General features: G+C 36.4%; 2 protein-coding genes across 19 annotated transcripts in view; both read right to left on the reverse strand.

The window, feature by feature from the left end:
* LOC107635950 (SWI/SNF-related matrix-associated actin-dependent regulator of chromatin subfamily A-like protein 1) overlaps positions 1-22,153 on the reverse strand; it is a 94,804-nt gene that overhangs the window by 42,196 nt on the left and 30,455 nt on the right. For 6 of the 17 annotated variants that reach the window (XR_002347620.1, XR_002347618.1, XR_002347627.1 and 3 more), the window contains 5 exons: positions 6,867-6,968; positions 6,629-6,745; positions 6,403-6,461; positions 6,273-6,309; positions 5,528-6,091 (listed from right to left, as the gene is read on the reverse strand). The exons of 5 other annotated variants lie outside the window; for them this stretch is intronic. Coding sequence is in view for 1 of the 12 variants with exons in the window: in XM_021103250.1 (XP_020958909.1) it covers positions 5,783-5,996 (214 nt within the window). In the remaining 11 variants the exon portion in view is untranslated. Of the gene's footprint in view, positions 1-5,479; positions 6,092-6,272; positions 6,310-6,402; positions 6,462-6,628; positions 6,746-6,858; positions 7,557-22,153 lie in introns of those variants that run through there. 6 more of the 17 variants (XR_002347629.1, XR_002347630.1, XR_001619318.2 and 3 more) reach the window with 6 other exon arrangements.
* LOC107636018 lies at positions 7,795-9,675 on the reverse strand. 2 transcript variants are annotated; one of them, XM_021103297.1, is made up of 4 exons: positions 9,217-9,675; positions 8,865-8,909; positions 8,505-8,664; positions 7,795-8,380 (listed from the first exon to the last, which is right to left on the reverse strand). In XM_021103297.1, the coding sequence occupies exons 1-4, from the start codon at positions 9,368-9,370 to the stop codon at positions 8,248-8,250; spliced, it is 492 nt and encodes a 163-aa protein (XP_020958956.1). In that variant the 5' UTR covers positions 9,371-9,675; the 3' UTR covers positions 7,795-8,247. The 2 variants fall into 2 exon arrangements, with proteins under 2 accessions (XP_020958956.1, XP_020958966.1); XM_021103307.1 differs by having other exon boundaries at positions 8,256-8,360.

The raw sequence follows: 22,153 nt of genomic DNA on the forward strand, positions 1-22,153 counted from the left end.
TTCCTCTCTGCTACATGTAATCAATTGATTCTAATTTCGTTTCCCTTCTTATTTGTGGTCCGAACTCTTGTAGAAAAACTTGCAGCCTTCGCATAGTCCTTGTAAAATTTTGTAGCATCTTCAAGGGTGTTAAAAGTCATTCCAACCTTGGGAACAAACTGGTCATCAACAACACAGAGGGGCTGCAAAATACACCATGTTAAAAACAAGGATATACTATAGAGTTTCTGCACGTCATAAAAAAATAACAATTCAATTAAAATATACCCAAGAATTCCTGATCTACACCCGAACAACAACAACTCAACTAAAATAACAAGAAAAGTCATAAATTGTAAATACACCCAAACTTCCATAAAATATACCCAAACTTCCCTAAAATACACCCAAAAAGTTCTTATCTACACCCGAACGTCTGGTATAAAATGTAGAAAATTAATCAAAAATAGTACATTAGATTCAATTCATAGATTATGTTCACGCATTAACTTCACAATCAATGTTCACGGATTATTCAGCTAGACAATCATAAACGACTAATTGCATCAAATTCAGATTCAATAATTAACTGAAACTAAATCAAACCTCAAGAACTTCGTTCAATTCAAATTCAAAATCCACTTCGCCCTGGTTCAGCTGACAATCTGAAGTTGAATCATTCATTTTCAAAACGAGTTCAAAGCTTGATTTCAGAAACCATAAAAATCGAAAAAAAAATGAAGCTAGAGTATAGAGAGAGAAACTCACGTAAATGACGAAGAAGATACCAGTGATAAACGCACGTAAGGAGATCGAAGAAATTTGGCAAGAAACTCGAAAAAGGAAACGAAATCTTTTGAAATTTGGAAGTTATATATTCGTGCGTTAATTGATTTGAATTGATTTAATATTCTGTTAAAGAGGCGCATGAAAGACAGATGCCACAAGAGGTGCGTTTGAGGGTAAAGGAGGGTAAAGGACTTATAAGACTTGTAAGCCTTAATTGGTTGTATGTAGAGATTAATCTATTTTTTAGTCCACTAAAGATAAAAAAATCACCCAATTTTTTTTTAACTAAAATAGGATTGCATTCATTGAGAAAATGAGTACAAAGAAGTCTTTACAGGACGCACACAAGGAATAGAAAGGGTCATCCCAAAAATCAGATAATAAAACAAACATTAAGAGAAAAAAGAAAACTTTAGTGCTACTGCATTAGCTTGGTTTTAAAACGATATACTTCATTAAGTTCCACTCCTTCTTTCCATACTTTTTAAGGTGCCATTTTTCTTTCTTCAAAAATTCATTTGTTTTTTGCTACCCATATTCTCCATAGTAGGTTGCTGCTAAACTACTCCTCATCCGAGTATTAGATCTTTTGTTCGGCCCCCTTATAACCTCTATCCACCATGTGCAAAAAGCCTCATCATCTTCCTTCCCAATTCCTCCATGCATGTCAGCAAGCTGTCAAACAACCTTCGAGTGTGGGCAAGAGACGAAGCAGTGCATAATTGACTCTGGAGTTTGGTTGCATCGAGGACATATTTCAGAGATTGTAGCTATTCTTTTGTGCAGTTTCAATCGGACAAGGAGCCCTCCATGGAGCGTTTTCCACATATGAACATTCACTTTTTCTGGCGTCTCCAAGTCCCATACAGAATTCCATAGAGCTTTGTTCTTAAATCTATCAGCAAAAAATTCAATTGGAGGATGGTATAACTGGAAAGCAATTCCATAACCTGAACTGACCGAGTAAGCTCCATTTCTTTCCTTGCTCCATATCAATTTATCACCGTCTTCATATATCTTGACTCTGAATTGACTGTGCAATTTTTGTTGGGAAGCAATTATTAATTAATTGAGAATTTCATTCTCCTGTGTCTGTCATCAATTGAGAAATCCAAATGAGGTTTGGCTGAATTTGAATGTGTAGTTTGGCTAGTAAGGTCCCTTCATTGTTAACCCAGTTTGTTTCCCAAATGTTTATTGAGCTCTGTCTCCCTACTTTCTAAATTGCTCTTTGTTTAATGATTTTTCTCCCTTACAGTAGACTTATCCATGCCCATGAAGAATTATTCCCAACACCAGCTTTCAAGAAATCACAGTGTCTGAAATACTTGCTTTTAAAGACTCTTGTAACCAGTGAATAAGGTTTTGTAAGAAATCGCCACCCTTGTTTTTCCAACATTGCAAGATTAAAAGCTTTGAGATCTTTAAAACTCATACCTCCTTGACATTTTGGTCTACACAATGTGTCCCAACTGATCCACTGTAATTTTCGTTCATCAAGTTTTTGACCCCACCAAAACTACATTAATGGTCTTTGAATGTCCTCTATGAGTTTTTCACCCAATTGAAATAAAAGAATTCTTTTACCTTATCTTTTCAAAATTTTAATCATTCTCAAAACTCTAGTATTATTGTTGTCCCACCAGCCTCCCACTAAATTTGCAACTAGAACAATCATTTCTTTTGTAAGTAAAATGAACATTCATTTTTTTATATGTAAAATAAAATATAATAATGGATTTGCAACAAGAATAAGCATCTCTTTTATATGTAACTAGAACAACCATTCCTTTTATATGTAAAATGAACATTCTTTTTGTATGTAAAATAAAATATAATAATGAATTTGCAATGAGAATAACCATTCCTTTTTGTATGTAAAATGAAATCTGCATGCGAGGAATTAGGGAGTTATAGAGATGGATTTGTAAAGTATAATGGTTTTTGAAATGATTTGAATTGTAATAAATATAAAATTTTCAATAGAATAGGGAGTTATAGAGATAGATTAAATCAGCTTCATAAAAAATTACTTTCTTTAAATTGGCTATGAGTAGTAATATATTGTATAAGTTTGATAAAAAAAAAATTCTTTGTTAATTCTATTATCTAGATATTGTAGGAAGAGGTGTAAAAAAGAAAAATATGATAACTTATAGTTACTCTTATCCAATTAGACGGAATTGATTCTCTTCACGGCTGCGTCTGCATGGGCTGCGGAGAGACAGCGGTGCGCGGTCAAGTTGCAGTGGTATTGGGGTGGGATGCATTAGCGTCGACAGGCTATAGGGGTTACAGTGGCGCAGGATGAGATTATTGCGGCGGCGTGCACAGGGCAGCGGCTGAACATCGTTAGGAAAAATGGCAGTATTTGATGCATCGAAATGGCTGTCTCCGGTACCGACGACGAATTTTGGGAGTGGACCGAATATTGACGACGACAAATTTTGAGCATGAACAAGAAATTGGAAGATTATGGTAAAATTAAAAGTAACCGTATGTAGTGCGAATATGTATAATTATTAATTCTAATTTTCTAAATTTTAAAATTTGTAATTAAATAATTAATTAAGAATCTAAATTTTAATTTTTAATTTATTATTTTAAATTTATTGTTCACATTGTTTACGATCATTNNNTAGACCGATTCAAGATATAATTTATCGATTTTTTGGCCAAATTAATTTATTTAATCTAATTTTGATAAAAATAACATAGTTTCATCAATTATATATATTAAATTTTAATTATTTAAAAATATTCGTTTTAAACGTATTTGAGTGACTTTGGCAACAAATATATTTTATCATTTTTTTTTAATTCCTTTTTGCATGGAGCAAGAAGCTCCTATCCTCATGTGCAGGCATTTCACTGAGGGACCTCACAGCCCTTAACTTTCCAGTGCTTTCCTAGCATTTTGCTGCCGCAGCACCACCGATCTCGTTCGATCGGAGAGAGTGATGGCGGAATTGGATGTTGCTGAGTCAAAAAACGACAAACGGAGCAGGTTGAAATGGCGAAGGAAGCGTGCCTTTGCCTTGTGTCGTATGAAAAGTTGTTCGTGATCAAACTAAGCAATTTAAAGAAACAAGAAGTTGATGTCAAAGATTGGACTTGTTTGCCTCCACCAGAGTTCGATTTCGATTTGAAACTTCCAAAGCCTTTGTCGTATCCTTTCGAGTTCGACTCCAAGATCTATATGGTGTCCGGGGGGCCGGGTAGAATCGGGAGTGCGAGTGTCTCCTATCCTATCTACGAATTCAAATTTGGGGAGGGCAGTTTTGAGCGTGCGGAATCACTGGATGATGCACCGCTCCCTTTTGACAAAGCATTCATGGCAAACACGCCAGGCTCAGGCGATGTTTATTACTTCTATATGGAATCACCGGTCAAAGGTTCACCTGACTGTTACGTTCTTTGTTCTGGATCTAGAACTTGGAAACCCTTAATGGCTCCTCCGACCGTCAGCGACCCACCTTTCCGATTTAACATGTTCCTCCTCGACAACAACATCTTTCTTTCATCGAGCAGAAATAGAGACACCTGTTTGGCCCGCTTCGACCCCATAAAAGAGAATTGGACGACTGAGCCGGCCGCTGAGAACAATCTTTCGAACTTCATAGACACCTTTGCGGGTGGTAACTACAGTAGTTTTACTTATCACCCGTACATTTCTGTGTCCCTTCCGGGTCTTGGCAGCAGCAACTACACCGTTTGCCTCACAAATGAATATGTGGTGGAACCTCCTCCTAAGACACCTTTGAACAAGGTCCTTGCCATTCTCGTTAACCACCGGAATAGCCGTGTTGCATTATATCAATACCTTGATGAGTGTTTTGAGGGTATTCAACCCAGTGTGGGAGGAGATTCCAGGTTAAATTTTGTTGACCTTGGCAACGGCAAGCTGTGTGCAATACTCTCTGGAAGTCTATATGATTTCGAATCTAATTCATCGGCGCTATGCTTCTCAGTTTTCACACTGTCAGTGGACTTTGCAGCATTGCAACTTGAGGGTGGGGCTCCTCCCATGGAGCGAGATTTCTTACAAGTGACTGTCCATAAGAAGAGTGCCTACACCATGGAGATCTCCAAGTTTGGTCATCATATGCGCCACGCGTTTGTTTGGCCACCTAGTAAGGGAAGAAGATAGTAACGTTTCTTGTTATTTCTTGTGGCTTGTTATCATCCTTAGTCGTTTTCAATAAGATTATGAATGAACAATGAATTAAATATTAATGTCTTTCAGAAATATGACCTTGCTTGAATTGTGTCTATATTCTCTTTAGCTCATCATACAAAATTACCTCTGCTTTCTGTTTCAACTTTCAAAATACATGATGCATTTTAAATAATTAATTGAAGTTTCACAAAGTTAGAATGACTCTTGTTTGAAAAATTTAGTTTAAAAATTTGATTTGAGTCATATTTATAATATTATCGTTTGATTACATTATTGATTTGATTAAGAAAACAAGAAAATAATAAGAATGATGATAAAGCAAAAATAATCTTCCGTCCGGGTTATAAAAATTCAAATCAAGTTTCTAAATGATTGAAGGAAAATAATGATGTTATTTTTAATTTTTTTAATGTCATTCCTGACATTATTTTTTTAACATTATCAAAATAGGTCATGTTCCTAAACAAAATAAGCTAATGTAGTGGTCAGTTTTAAACAAAGTGCTATTGAGGGGTTCTATGAGTCTATTCTTTCAAAGATGATCATTGCTACAAAATATAATGGTACATGCATATGGAGTAAAGAAATTTACAAGTCTCATTCATATATGATAATATACTACTCTGTACAGAGCCCCAAACTAAAACAAAAGACAGGGAAGCAAAAAGTTAAGAACAAGAAGTGGAAACCTAAAATCTGATGGGTGACTTTATCAACATTTTCTTCCAATACATATTTCACATAACCAAACCATTATCTCCACCACAAGCAACATAGTTTAGTGTAGTCAGTTCTATTCAAAATCTATTATTTGTTGTACAATGGATTTCAGCTTCAAAAGGCATTTGAGTCATCAATGGTGAATTCCCCATGTAAGCACATCTGGTTCTGCATGTAGACATAAACATTTATGTTCCTATTCACTTGCCCCTGGCCACGTATCTGCGAAAATGGAAATCCATTTTGCATATCTTGCAAGTCATGACTGACAGGGCCGTTTCGGTCCACGTTATCACATCTTCTGACAAACTGGTCAAGAGTTCTCTGCCTTGAAGGGCTATGCTCAATAGTAGTATGCTTTGCAGGGCTACTCAATGGCTGATTATTTGGCACAACTAAGGTGTTCTCATGGCCATCTAACATCTGATTTTTCAATAACTAAAATTCAGAATGGTTTCTCAAAAACATCAAAAAGTAACTCTCAAATACTACTTGAGTATAATCTTGACAAAATATGAATATAAACCAGAATGGAAACCTTGAAGCTAAGCATTATGTACATTTTGCATTACATATGATAGTTCAAGAAGATGTAGAAATGTACCTGCCCCAAATTATCCAGTTTGAATTGCACTACATCCCTATGATGTAAAAATTTATATCATCAATGCATAATAAATGTTAAGTCAATGCTATACCAAACAGCGAAAGACTGCAGAAATAACAGAACCTACCATATGATGTCGTGAACCGTATCATTTGCCAACAATTAGTATATATTTACTGATGAGACCTGCAAACAAGAACTAACTAGTCAAAAAAACAGAAGAGCACATGTTGTCTTTGCTACTCAAAAATTTTGATGTGAGAGTTCTTTTCATTCGAGATTATCTGTTTTCTTAATGTTGTCATGCAACTAGTAACAACTCTCTCCTTTCTACTTAATGAGTGTGAGAATACCAGGCCAATTCTATGAGCACGATCTTTGACCTGAATCAGGTCACCTGGAGTCCAGGATTGTTCTGCAAAGCTTGCAGCAGTTAAAGTTAATCCAACTCCCCCAGCTTTAATGGATAGCTGCATGATTATGTGTCACATGAAATCATTATCTCAAGCACAAATACTAACCCATACAACAGAAAAGATGCTTATAACGGAAACACATGGAAGAAATGCACAACGAAAAATACCACCATACCACAGCCGCTTTGATATAATCCTTTTCCTAAAATCCTAACCAATTGTTGGCTTCATGCACCGGGTGTACCTCCATCAATCGGATGCAACCCACTTTTTTCTTCTGGAAAATTTCAACAGTTTTTAAGTGTCTATAATTTCCAATATAAAAAAAAATGAGTAAAATTGAAATGGTCTTGCAAGAAGGCACTCATGTATCGCATCTATCATTGGCTGATGGTGCGCAAATATAAGAAACTTGCAACCTGCCTGCAGTGATCACAACATATTACACGTGATAACCACCACTAGCCTATATGAAATAGAAAGATGGATGCAAGAGAAAAAAAATTGAAGCAATCAAACTTTCAAATTAAGCATACACAATGATTTGGGGCGACAGGAAGATGGATGAAATATAAGAATTAACATATAGTCTAGTTTACAGTTCGTGTTTGTTTTGGTCACCACTCAGACCAGCCAACGTTGACACCAATAATAATTGTGGCATACGTATTAAAATGTTATATGCTGACATTTTCACTACACTGTTCGGCCAATTTAATTCATTCAACTTATGGTCCTACATTAAGGGGCACCGACTGCAATAAAAGCAATAAGAAAAGACCAATTTAACCAACATTGAACATATTTTAAACTATTGGATGACAAAAGACCATGCATCATGGAAGGACACCAATCAAAGGAGATGGCCGAGTTGATCATAATAATTGAATCAATAAGGGAGTTCTCATACAGAAATCAAATCAAAAGTCCACACGTGGGCGGCTCCACCTCAATGGGTAGCCCTTTCCTCTCGTGTGTCCTAACAGAATAACAGATCTAACGTGTGGCCTACACGTGAGGCTAGCAACACCCCTGCTAGCTGGAGTCTGAGTTAGATGCATCTAAGTTAACGTCATAACCGCCGTTAACTACGGTTTTCTAATACGAGCCTCCAAACCAATTCAAAACATATAGTTTCAAATACAATAAATCCTTGATCTTTCAAATATATAAGATATCAAATCAAATCAAATCATATTATACTTTCTCATCAGAAATCTTTCCAATCTTACTTTTTCAATCATAAGAAATTTCAAATATATTTCACAACCTTTAAAGTGAGTACTAACAAATACTTCAATGCTTTAAAAACAGATTTTCAATTAAAATCAAACATTTTAGAATAATACAAAACTTCTTCAAAAATATATATAGTCTCATGTATAGTTTTGAAAGTATAAACTTCATAAAAACGAATTATTTAATTCTAAAAAATCAACTATTCTAATCCATTTAAAATCATTCAAAACAAATATAGTGAGTATAATTCAAAAATCATAATTGATATATATCAAAATAATTATAGATGCACAATCAAACAATTATAAATGTAAAGCCTACTCACAGCGTGGTCCTAAGGGACCGAATAGACCAAACCCGGAGTGCCGAATTAAATGGTACGAAAGAGTGCAGAATTTGGATTGGGTAGTAGCAACAATTTCAATTCTCACTGCAGTAATGCCAACAGCCCTAGTAACAATAACATGGGACAACCACGGTAACGATGGCAGCAAATCCAACAGCCTATGGTAGTTTAAAATTGAGCAAAGGCAGAAAGGGGGTATTAAGCAAGGTAGGACAAGATGAGTCTTACCAAAGAAAACAAGGGGATGGAGCATCAGCAGCTCCGGTGACCCTCTCCAACGTCGACGGTGAAGGACACAACAGAATAACGGTGGCGGTGGTTCCTCTCCTCTGGAGTGACTGAAGAAAAAGTTTGACAGAAAACTTCGGCAGTTCTTTAGAAGGCTCATCTGGTTACATATAAAGCCAAAATCCAAAGCAAATGCTAATAGAACAACAAATGATATTTCAAAAACCAGAAGAAATTACATCTAAGTTTATAACCTTTTTTTTTTTTGTTATGGAAGATAAATAGAATTAGAGACAAGTAATATAGCCATAAACAATGACACTGAAACAAATGTTAAGGTTTTGAAGGAAAGAAGCATACCTTGTTTTGTCCCTGGTTTCAATGAGGAGGGTAATGCTCTAGCTCCTGGATTGCAATACAAACACACTATGAGCAGTGCTCCTTCCAAAAACTGAACCACAGAGTACAGGGAAGAATACTAAAGAGTAAAGACTATAGTACCAAACATCTTTTGATTCTTCTGCATTGTTTTCTAACATTAAAATGAGGCATACAGCCATACACACACATGAACAACACTTTAACAAAATTACCCACACAGCAAAAGACAAATTTAACCCAACAAGAGCAAAAAGGAAAGCAAAGCTAGATAAACCCCATGAACAATACATAATGGGGACAACATGAAATGGAAAAAAGAGGATAACTTTACCCTCTGAGGACGGAATCGGAAATGGGGTTTGGTGGGAAGGGTTGGGAATGGTTGGCAGACGGTGGTTTTCGAAAATGGTGTTGTTGTAGATTGAATTGTTGAGAAGAAGGAGGGGTAGAAGAGTCGCGAAGTTGAGCAATTTTCTGGAAAGCATCGCGTTCAAGAGAATCGAGTTCTTGTGCGGTCCTCTACCTCCACTTCAAACTTCTTTGGTGACAACTCTTGATACTTGGCAAGTTGTTCCTTCGCCTCGTCATTCCGACGAAGCAAATTACAAATAATTTTTTTGCAAAAGGTGTGAATGGAGATTGGAGAGCGCCTCCTTGTCCTGGCCGACTTCAAGCTTCTGCTCTAGTAGCCACTTCAGCTCACTCACAACTTCCGTCTCAGCGTTTTCGACATTGGATTCTTCCAAAAATCTAAGGAGACAACTCTTATGTGAGAAACTATTTAACAAATCAAAAAACTTATATTTATAAATTTAAATAATTTAAAACTAAAATAACATCGAATTGATTATTCATGTACAATCAATCATACTTATACTCCTTTATAAATCTTAATTTCTAATGTTCATTCATACAAAGAAAAAAGAACACATCTAAAAAACAAAAAAAAAAAATCAAAAGAACTATTGTAGTGTTTTTCATCTTTTCTGAGTTTTCTTACATCTCTCTCAAAGAACGTCTCTCTCTCTCAATTCTCAGACTAAAACTCTCTCTTCTCTCTCACAGTAGCCTACTATAGTCTCTTTTAGTCTCACTCGAATCTCGTCTCAGTCACACTCGCCGGCGTCTCCACGTGTCGCGGCCTTCCCTAGGATCGTCATCGCTCGTCGTCTTCTGGTTTTGGGACCTCGCCGTTGCTGAGTCGTCGTAGACCGTAGTCCATTGGTGAGTTCCTGCATCGTAGGTTCTCATGTTCTGTCTTTTCCAGATTTTTCTTCTCCTTGTATTTTGAGATGATGTTGAATTGCTAACCAATTAATTTACTTTGTTTCTGATATAAATGTTGCTGTAAATCATTGTAATAATTCTCTTAAAATTGTTCATTTTATAATATTTGATTCAAAGAAGTTGTACCAACTTGATCTTGAAGAAGAAACTGTTGAATTAAGAAATTAACTAAATTAATTAATGATGACAAATATTATTTTATTGGGCAAATTAAATAATTAGTGTTGATTATTTATGATTAAATGTTGTAGGCCAAAACTCATTATTGCAACAGCCCAAGTGGATGAAAAATATAAACAAGGCTGGTGGGCTACAATCCAAAGGAATCCCAAAAGAAATCAAGCAAAGAAATAAACGGGCTACATGAATGATATCCGATCCAAGCCCGATAGCAAGCAATTTTCTCTCATGTGCTTTCACCAAAAGCAACGTATACTTTTTTCCTCTTAGTCAAAAATCAGAGAAGTAAGAGAAAGCTTAGTCCCTAAGTTGTTCACCAAATAACCAAGAAAGAGAAGGTTAAGCAAAAGGTTGAAGTCTAATCACCCACATCAAACTGTATCAAGAAGTCAGAAGCTAAAAGGCGATTTCATTTCCTTATACATGCATCATATCTTCTTCTCTTCATCTTCAATGTTCTGCCTATCCATTCTGGGTTAAATGGGAAAGATGGTCTCTACTCTTCACTGCTGTGCATCTACGGTCATAAGTGTGTCTTGGAGACCAAGTTTTTCAATGGCCAAGATCTGGGTTTACCATTGAAGATATCTGTTTCTGTTGCCCTGTGTTTTTCGATCAACAAGAGAAGGTCAGAACCAATGTTCCTATTTTGAGGATTAATGGAAAAAAGTGAGATGGTGAATTGGTAAAGCACAAAGCTCGAGAGTTGAGGAGAGTGCAACTCAGCAACATGCAAGGAGATACAAAAGAAGATTTCTCACTATTCTGAAGCTAAGGAGAAATAACCAGTGTTCTTGAGGTGTATGTTTTGAGAAGAGCTCTCTGAAGAAGTTCATCTACTTGGATAGTACTTCCTAGTCAAAGGAGCATTCCGCCAGAATTAAGAACTGAATCAGAGGCTAGCAAATCTGGTTTATCACATAGCAAAGAGGCTGTTGTAGAATCAATCTCCTTCACGTTTTGCAGATTGTAATTTACTTTTCAATGTTTATCTTTCTGTAATTTCTTGAGGTAAAAGGTTGAATGAGAGAGTCGTTGAAAGAGCCTAAGAGAGAAAAAGGCAGAGAGATACACATGAGTGAAAAGGCTAGAGTTATTTCAGATTTCTTTAGGTTAAGTCTGTGTCTTGTATCCTGTACCTGTGAGGTACCCCTTTCTTAGTTGGGTTAGCACTAAGAGGAAGAGTTAGGTATTAGCATAATCAAGTCAAGTTAGGTTAGAACTTGAGTGTGAAAGGGTTGTGTCAATCCTGTAGAATTGGTGTATGTAATACTTTAACTATAGTGGAAATTTTACCACTGTTGTAGTGGAGACTAGACGTAGGTTGCATTGCACAAGGCAACCGAACCAGGATACATGATGGTGTCAGCTTCTCTCTTCCCTGCTCTGTTCTGTTTTTTGATATTCATGAGACAAAATGAAATTGTCTCATAAATTTTTCGCTGCTGAGTTCAAACAGATTCAGATTGCAAGTTTGTTTTAAAAGGGTTATTACAGTAACTTAAAACAAGGTCATAGATTCAACCCCATTCTCTAAGCCTTCTACAACCTTCAATTGGTATCAGGAGCCTTGGTCTCAGAATCAAGCTTCACTGCTTGGAGCAAAGGTCCAATAGCGAACAACTTGGGCACAACCACAGTTGCCTACACTCTAACTGAAGGCCAGTCAAACAATAGGCCTCCCTTCTTCAACGGGAAGAACTTTGCCTACTGGAAAGAGAGGATGAGGATCTTCATCCAATCTATTGACTACAACATATGGAAGATTGTTGTGAGCGGTCCCAAGATTCCAACAAAAACAAGTGCTCATGGAGTGGTGACTCCAAAAGAAGAAGCTGAATGGAATGAGGATGACAAGAAGAAAATGGAGCTGAACGCTAAATCCATCAACCTTCTTCATTGTGCTATCAGCTTTGAAGAGTATCGAAAAGTGTCTAGATGCAAGACAGCTAAAGAAATCTGGAAAAAACTCCAGGCTACACACGAAGGCACTAAACAGGTCAAAGAAACGAGGAATGATATGCTGCGAAAAGAGTACGAGATGTTCAATATGAAGGATGGAGAAAGTATTGATGAAGTGTTTGAGAAATTCTCAATTATAATCAACAACCTTGATGCTATAGGTACAAACTACTCAGAACAAATCCTAGCGAGAAAACTCCTTAGAAGCCTCACAAAAGAATGGAAAACCACTGCCACTTTCCTAGCCGAGAGCAATAACCTAAGCCCTATAACATATGATGAGCTGAGAGAAAAATTCCTTGCCTATGAAACCACACACACAAACCCGGACTCAAAGAAAAAGAGAATAGCCCTCAAGTCAAAAATAAAATCAAAAGAGAGCGAGTCTAGTGATGGTATTTCAGATGATGAGCTTATGTTTTTTGTTAGGAGATTTAGAAGGACGATGAAGAACAAGGGTAAATACAAGGGTTCAAGCTCAAAGGAACACAAGATGGACTTGAGCAAGGTGACTTGTCATCATTGCAAGGAGGCTGGACATTTCAAGTTAAACTATCCGAAACTCAAGAAGGAGGACAAAGGAAAGAAAGAAAAGAAGAGAGTGCTCATGGCATCTTGGGAGGATCTTGAGAATGACTCCAATGAGGAAGAAGATTCTGAAGGTGAAGATAAAATCTGCTTCATGGCTGGTAATAATAATCTTGATGAGGTAAATTACTATGACTTGTCTATAGATGATTTACATGCTATAATTGATGATCTTACACTAAACACCTCAAAACTGTTGGATAAGTACAATAAATGCAGATCTGAAAAAGATGTGTTAAAAGTTGAAAATGATTTTTTAAGAGAAAAGGTGAAGAAAACTGAATGTGCTTTGGATATTATTGAAGAAAACAGATTTCTAAAATCTGAACTTGAAAAACTAAAAGGAAAGCACATTGTGGATCCTTCTCAAGAGCTTGTTGCTGAAAATGAAAGACTTAATAAAATGATTAAAATGTTGAATGGTGACTTAGCAAAATTTGCTCAAAGTTCTAGTAACTTGGACAAATTACTTGCAAGTCAAAGACTGTTGTTTGAAAAATCTGGTTTAGGCTATGTAACCAAGGAAAGTGCAGTTTTTAATAATTCCTCTATGAAATTTGTGGCTTCTTCATCAAATACTAAATCCATATCCAACAAATCTGGTATTGGATATTTTCCCACACTTGAGGAGAAATTTGATGAAGTTTACACTAGTGAAACTAAATTAATTAATGATGACAAACATTATTTTATTGGGCAAATTAAATAATTAGTGTTGATTATTTATGATTAAATGTTGTAAGCCAAAACTCATTATTGCAACAGCCCAAGTGGATGAAAAATATAAACAAAGCTGGTGGGCTACAATCCAAAGGAAGCCCCAAAGAAATCAAGCAAAGAAACAAACGGGCTACATGAATGATATCCGATCCAAGCCCGATAGCAAGCAATTTCTTCCCATGTGATTTCACCAAAAGCAACGTATACCTTTTTTCCTCTTGGTCAGAAATCAGAGAAGTAAGAGAAAGCTTAGTCCCTAAGTTATTCACCAAAGAAGCAAGAAAGAGAAGGTTAAGCAAAAGGTTGAAGTCTAATCACCCACATCAAACTGTATCAAGAAATCAGAAGCTAAAAGGTGATTTCATTTCCTTATACATGCATCATATCTTCTTCTCTTCATCTTCAACGTTCTGCCTATCCATTCTGGGTTACATGGGAAAGATGATCTCTGCTCTTCACTGCTGTGTATCTACGGTCATAAGTGTATCTTGTGGACCAAGTTGTTTTTCAAAGGCCAAAATCTGGGTTTACCATTGAAGATATCTGTTTTTGTTGTCCTGTGGCTTTCTGTCAACAAGAGAAGGTCAGAACCAATGTTCCTATTTTGAGGATTAATGGGAAAAAGTGAGATGGTGAGTTGGTGAAGCACAAAGCTCGAGAGTTGACCTAAGAGAGTGCAACTCAGAAACATGCAAGGAGATACAAAAGAAGATTTCTCACTATTCTGAAGCCAAGGAGAAATAACTGGCGTTCTTGAGGTGTATGTTCTGAGAAGAGCTCTCTGAAGAAGTTCATCTACTTGGACAGTGTTTCCTAGTCAATGGAGCATTCCACCAAAATGAAGAACTGAATCAGAGGCTAGCAAATCTGGTTTATCACATAGTAAAGAGGCTGTTGTAGAGTCAATCTCCTTCATGTTTTGCAGATTGTAATTTACTTTTCATTGTTTACCTTTCTGTAATTTCTTGAGGTAAAAGGCTGAATGAGAGAGTCATTGAAAGAGCCTAAGAGAGAAAAAGACAGAAAGATACACATGAGTAAAAAGCCTAGAGTTATTTTATATTTCTTTAGGTTAAGTCTGTGTCTTGTATCCTGTACATGTGAGGTACCCATTTCTTAGTTAGGTTAGCACTAAGAGGAAGAGTTAGGTATTAGCATAACTAAGTCAAGTTAGGTTAGAACTTGAGTGTGAAAGGATTGTGTCAATCCTGTGAAATTGGTGTATGTAATACTTTAGCTATAGTGAAAATTCCACCATTGTTGTGGTGGAGACTGGACGTAGGTTGCATTGCACAAGGCAACCAAACCAGGATACATGATGGTGTCAGCTTCTCTCTTCACTGATCTGTTCTGTTTTCTGATATTCATGAGACAAAATGAAATTGTCTCATAAATTTTCCGCTGCTGAGTTCAAATAGATTCAGATTGCACGTTTGTTTTAAAAGGGTTATTACAGTAACTTAAAAAAAAGTCATAGATTCAACCCCCCTTCTCTAAGTATTTTACAACCTTCAGAAACAAATTATCTTTTGGGAAAGAGGAAGAAGAAGAAGAAGCCCTTTGCCAGTGGAACTTCAACGGCACCTACCAAATTTTTTTATTCTTTCACAGAATTCAATTGCAATACCGTATCTAATACGTTTGTTTGTTGTGTTTCAGGTATTTCTAGGAATTATTTGCACAAGAGGCGCACCACTGGTGGAAAGAAGAAGGTTTTCGGTTTGGAGGAAGAAGAGAAAGTATGCTTTCACTCTGTTTTTCTTAATTTTTTTCCGAAGTGCCTTAGTTTCTCTTAGTTTCAAAACCAAATCCTCCCAAATTTTAACCCTCGTCTGAATTTCAACCCAAATCCTCTGTCCATATTCAATACCAAGATGATGGCACAGAAATTTGTAGTTGATTTGAATAAGCCCCTTGTTGATCGATGATTCTAATATTTACTTGGATCACTGATTTCACGTTATTGCTTTTAGATCATATTTACAGCTGTAGTAATTTTTGGAGACTGATTTTGAATTTTTTTTTTCCGAAATTGACGTTATTGCTTGAGATCTTATGTGTGTGGATATGCAAATGGCCTTCTATTTCTCTTGTGGTCAATGAGACTAAAAGCTATAACAAACAAATTAATAAAATTGTGTCACAGCACGTATGTAAGAAATCATTGAAAATTTCCAAGTGCATATGCTCTATTTCCATGTGCCGGAGGTGGGTGAATGGTGTATCTAAATCTATGCCATTTAAGCAAATTGCTTTGATGCTACCCTAGACTGGCATCTTCAGTTGCATTTGGCATTTACTTTTCTAGCCATGTAACTTATTCTCAGTTGCTACTGTCTGGTTGTTAATTGAATAGTGCATGTTTCATTCTCTCCCCTTGATCATCTTTTATTTCTTTTGCCTTTCTTTTTGTATGGTTGGAATTTTGGATTCTTTGAAAGCAGTTGTTAAGATTTGGTTCGTGGTTGCTGAATCGTACTAGCGTGTGAACATTTTAGAATTTATGGCCATCTGAACTAGGATTACATAAAAATAAACATATATAGAACTTTCTTTTATCTAGGATGTCACATAAAATAGGGTAAAGATTTAGGAAAAAAAAAGGAGTGAATCATCTCTAAACAATTTTGCAAACTTCAGCAGAATTAAATGACATTCTCTCATTTGACATGATGGAAATAAGATTGCAGGATGATTAGCATTTAGCATTACTGAGTGGGTTTGTTTTGCAAATGTGGTTTCCCATGCTTATTTCTTGTTGGATTTTCCATCATTGTTGGAATTGAAGCTGCCAAGGGGTTCAAGTGGTTTCTAAACAAGCTGAATATGTGTTCAGGAAGTGGTAATAACTCTGAGAACTGTAGAGTAGATAGACCCCAACGCCCGGAAGGGCAGGGTTGATACCTTTCATATTCCTCGAAGCTGATAACAAGTTGAGCATGTTGACATGTTTGGCGTTGAGCTCTATCTTCTTTTTATCTTTATAATTTCATTCGGTCTCAGTCTTAGAAATGACTACACTATCTGCTCCTTTTTTGGTTGGGACTTGGGGACCATTCAAGATTATCTTCTAAATGTTGTAATATACTAACTAAACAAATATCTTCATTCTCTCCTTCCAATAGCTGTAGTTCTTTCCATTGAAAAACGGAGGTCTGTTGTTGAGTGTAGGTCACCACATTGGAATCGTTGTTGTTTGCCATCAGGATCTTTCCTCCAAACTACAAAGCTTGGTCTCTTTGAGACCAAGCTCTAATACCAATTGATGGTTATCAGTGGCTGAGAGAATAGGGTGTTGAATCTTAGCCTTATTTTCTGCTGAATATTACTTTTTACTTTTTCAAGGAAAATTAGGAGATGTTTTTACTTTTGTCTGATATCGAGTTGAGAGACATTTTCATTTTGTCTCCTGAGTAACAGAAACAGAAGCGAAATAGAGAAGAAGTAACACCCAGATGTATCCTGGTTCAACTACTTGGTGCAATGTAGCCTAAATCCAGTCTCCATCACAATTATGATGGAATTTCACTAGCCTTTTTAACACATTACATACATCAATGTTTTTCCTAGGATCTACCCAATCCTATCTGGGACAAATCCAGATTCTAACCCAATCTGAATTTGACTAAGACTCAACCTAACTTTCAACAGCCAAGTGCTAACCCAACTTACAAAGGAATCCCACAGAATCATGAAACAAAATAGAAAGATGTACAAAGAAACTCTGAAATATCTTATGATTTTTTCTCCTGGTTTAACTCACTGCCTTTTACCTTTCGTTGGCTTTTTCTTATAAACCTCACCATATTTTCTCCTAGTTTCTTTTTTTTCTTTCTTTCTTGCTGAATGACGTGATCAAAGTGAAAAGAGAGAGGAGAGGGAAGAGAGGACTTTTGGCTTTCGGTGGAAGCTTCAAGGAAATTAATTGAAATAAATTTGGGGTTCAAGTATCTGAAAGTGGGAGTAGGTGACCGTATGAGGCTTGAAGGATTTTGAGCTCATTTCTTTATTTTCACATATTTGGTTCATGGACTTGTGATAGGGTTTGGCTTAGTTATGATGGACCACAGTGTGTGGACTTAATTGTTTGTTCCTTAGGTCAAGATGTTTGATTTATTTTTCCTGCACACCGAACCAAATAAATTAAACCAACAATTTATAATTACCCTAATTTTGTAGTATGACTATTATCGCTGTTCGAATTATGGGTAATAGATATGGCAGTATAAGTAGTTTCTGAAGGGTTACTTAAAGAAGATCATTGAGATTATTGAGATATATATGGTTTCTCAATTTGATTATAGTTTTGATATCGCTAGTAAAGAATAGGAAGTGTAGTGTAGGGCTTCCCACATATGCTAACCCAGTTAGCCAAAGCATGAACAACATTAATAAATATAACAACAATTGTAATAAACCAACAAAAGAAAACATGACATTCACCTGATAGCTCCAGCTGCTGCTTTCTCAAAATAAACACGTGAGTGCAACCAGTCTTGAAATTTAAGCATTTTCACATAAGTACGCAAAGTCATTTTCCTCAAGCAATATGAGTGAAAATCAAATTGATCTTCAGTAATATCTGCATAATGTTTTTCATTGGTATCTAATGTATCTAGACACAATTGTAACAATTTCTCATTGGTATCTAATTTAATTGTAATCTATTATTATTATTAGGTTAGAGATTAACAAATGCAGCAAATATTGGAGCACTGAGAGACAGAGTAGCAAAATTGAAATTTACTGCTTCCTTTACGGTGGAAAGGCAGCCATCACACAAGCAGCTCATACATTAGCAATGAGAGTTCCAAATGGCATACATTTAAACAACCATGCCCTTTCTGGCATTGCAGGCTATCTACTCTATAGTTCTCAGAGTTATTACCACTTCCTGAACACATATTCAGCTTGTTTAGAAGCCATTTGAACCCCTTGGCAGCTTCAATTCCAACAATGATGGAAAATCCAACAAGAAATAAGCATGGGAAACCACATTTGCAAAACAAACCCACTCAGTAATGCTAAATGCTAATCATCCTGCAATCTTATTTCCATCATGTCAAATGAGAAAATGTCATTTAATTCTGCTGAAGTTTGCAAAATTGTTTAGAGATGATTCACTCCTTTTTTTTTCCTAAATCTTTACCCTATTTTATGTGACATCCTAGATAAAAGAAAGTTCTATATATGTTTATTTTTATGTAATCCTAGTTCAGATGGCCATAAATTCTAAAATGTTCACACGCTAGTACGATTCAGCAACCACGAATCAAATCTTAACAACTACTCTCAAAGAATCCAAAATTCGAACCATACAAAAAGAAAGGCAAAAGAAATAAAGGATGATCAAGAGGAGAGAATGAAACTTGCACTATTCAACCAACAACCAGACAGTAGCAACTGAGAATAAGTTACATGGCTAGAAAAGTAAACGCCAAATGCAATTGAAGATGCCAGTCTAGGGAAGTATCAAAGCAATTTGCTTAAATGGCATAGATTTAGATACACCATCCACCCACCTCTGACACATGAAAATAGAGCATATGCACTTGAAAATTTTTAATGATTTCTTATATATGTGCAGTAACACAATTTTATTAATTTGTTTGTTATAGCCGTTAGTATCATTTACCACAACGAAAATAGAAGGCCATCTGCATGTCCACACACATAAAATCTCAAGTAATAACGTTAATTTGGGAAAAATTTTCAAAATCAGTCACCAAAAATTACTACAGCTGTAAATATGAACCAAAAGCAATAACCTGAAATCAGTGATCCAAGTAAATATTAGAATCATCGATCAACAAGGGGCTTATTCAAATCAACTACAAAGTTCTGTGCCATCATCTTAGTATTGAATATGGACAGAGAATTTGGGTTGAAATTCAGACGAGGGTTGAAGTTTGGGAGGAATTTTGGTTTTGAAACTAAGGCACTTCGAAAAAACAATTAAGAAAAACAGAGAATTGAAAAATAGTGTGAAAGCATACTTTCTCCTCTTTCTCCAAACCTCAAACCCTCTTCTTTCCACCAGTGGTGCACCTCTTGTGCAAAGAATTCCTAGAAATACCTGAAACACAACAAACAAACGCATTAGATACGGTATTGCAATTGAATTCTATGAAAGTATAAAAAAATTTGGCAGGTGCCGTGGAAGCTCCACTGGGAAAGGGCTTCTTTTTCTTCTTCTTCCTCTTTGTCAAAAGATAATTTGTTTCTTCTTCAAGATCAAGTTGGTACAACTTCTTTGAATCAATTATTATAAAATGAACAATTTTAAGAGAATTATTATAATGATTTTACCGACAATGATTTACAACAACATTTAGATAAGAAACAATGTGAATTAATTGGTTAGTAATTCAACATCATCTCAAAATACAAGGAGAAGAAAAATCTAAAAAAGACAGAACAGGAGAAGTGACGATGCAGGGACCACCAACGGACTACGGTCTACGGCGACGGCGAGGTCCCAAAACCAGAAGACGACGAGCGACGACGACCCGATGAGTTGCTTCTGTCGCCGACAACGAGGATCCCAGGAAAGGCCGCGACACGTGGAGACGCCAGCGAGTGTGACTGAGACGAGATTCGAGTGTGACTGAAAGAGACTGTAGTGGGCTAGTGTGAGAGAGAAGAGAGAGTTTCAGTCTGAGAATTGAGAGAGAGACGTTCTTTGAGAGAGACGTAAGAAAACCGAGGAAGATGAAGAAAACCAGAACAATTCTTTTGAATTTTTTTTTGTTTTTTAGATGTGTTCTTTTTTTTTTTGTATGAATGAACATCAGAAATAAGGGTTTATGGAGGAGTATAAGCATGATTGACTGTACATGAATAATCAATCAGATGTTGCTTTATTTTTAAATTATTTAAGTTTATAAATATAAGTTAGCTCAATTTTAAAATTTGATTAATTTAAAGAGATAGATTTTGTCCAACATAAAGAAAAGGATATTTAAGTCTTTTTATAAAATTAAATAAAAAAATATTGCGCGCGGTCAGGTTGCAGCGATATTAGCGTGGGATGCATCGGCGTCGACAGGCTATGGTGGGTACAACGGCGCGGGATGAGATTGCGGCGGCGTGCACGGGCAACGGCTGAACGGCGTTAGGAAAAACGGCAGTGTTTGATGCATCGGAATGGCCGTCTCCGATACCGACGACGAGTTTTGGGAGTGGACCGGAGATTGACGACAAATTTTGAGCATGAACAAGAAATTAGGAGATTATAGTAAAATTGGAAATAATAGTATGTAGTGCGAATGTGTATAATTATTAATTCTAATTTTCTAAAATTTAAAATTTGTAATTAAATAATTAATTAAGAATCTAAATTTTAATTTTTAATTTATTATTTTAAATTTATTGTAGACCGATTCAAGATATAATTTATCGATTTTTTGGCCAAATTAATTTATTTAATCTAATTTTGATAAAAATAACATAGTTTCATCAATTATATATATTAAATTTTAATTATTTAAAAATATTCCTTTTAAACGTATTGACGTGACTTTCGCAACAAATATATTTTATCCTTTTTTTTTTTAATTCCTTTTTGCATGGAGCAAGAAGCCCCTATCCTCATGTGCAGGCATTTTTGCTAGCACAACCTTTAACTGAGGGACCTCACAACCTTTAACTTTCCAGTGCTTTCCTAGCTTTTTGCTGCCGCAGCACCATCGATCTCGTTCGATCGGAGAGAGTGATGGCGGAATTGGATGTTGCTGAGTCAAAAAAAAGGACAAACGGAGCAGGTTGAAATGGCGAAGGAAGCGTGCCTTTGCCTTGTGTCGTATGAAAAGTTGTTCGTGATCAAACTAAGCAATTTAAAGAAACAAGAAGTTGATGTCAAAGATTGGACTTGTTTGCCACCACCAGAGTTCGATTTCGATTTGAAACTTCCAAAGTTTGATATGTGTCCTTTCGAGTTCGACTCCAAGATCTATATGGTGTCCGGGGAGCCGGGTAGAATCGGGAGTGCGAGGGTCTCCTGGCCTATCTACGAATTCAAATTTGGGGAGGGCAGTTTTGAGCGTGCGGAATCACTGGATGATGCACCGCTCCCTTTTGACAAAGCATTCATGGCAAACACGCCAGGCTCAGGCGATGTTTATTACTTCTATATGGAATCACCGGTCAAAGGTTCACCTGACTGTTACGTTCTTTGTTCTGGATCTAGAACTTGGAAACCCTTAATGGCTCCTCCGACCGTCAGCGACCCACCTTTCCGATTTAACATGTTCCTCCTCGACAACAACATCTTTCTTTCATCGAGGAGAAACAGAGACACCTGTTTGGCCCGCTTCGACCCCATAAAAGAGAATTGGACGACTGAACCGGCCGCTGAGAACAATCTTTCGAACTTCATAGACACCTTTGCGGGTGGTAACTACAGTAGTTTTATTTATCACCCGTACATTTCTGTGTCCCTTCCGGGTCTTGGCAGCAGCAACTACACCGTTTGCCTCACAAATGAATATGTGGTGGAACCTCCTCCTAAGACACCTTTGAACAAGGTCCTT

Source organism: Arachis ipaensis, chromosome B01, assembly GCF_000816755.2.
Source record: "Arachis ipaensis cultivar K30076 chromosome B01, Araip1.1, whole genome shotgun sequence".
NCBI classification, from domain to species: Eukaryota; Viridiplantae; Streptophyta; class Magnoliopsida; order Fabales; family Fabaceae; genus Arachis; species Arachis ipaensis.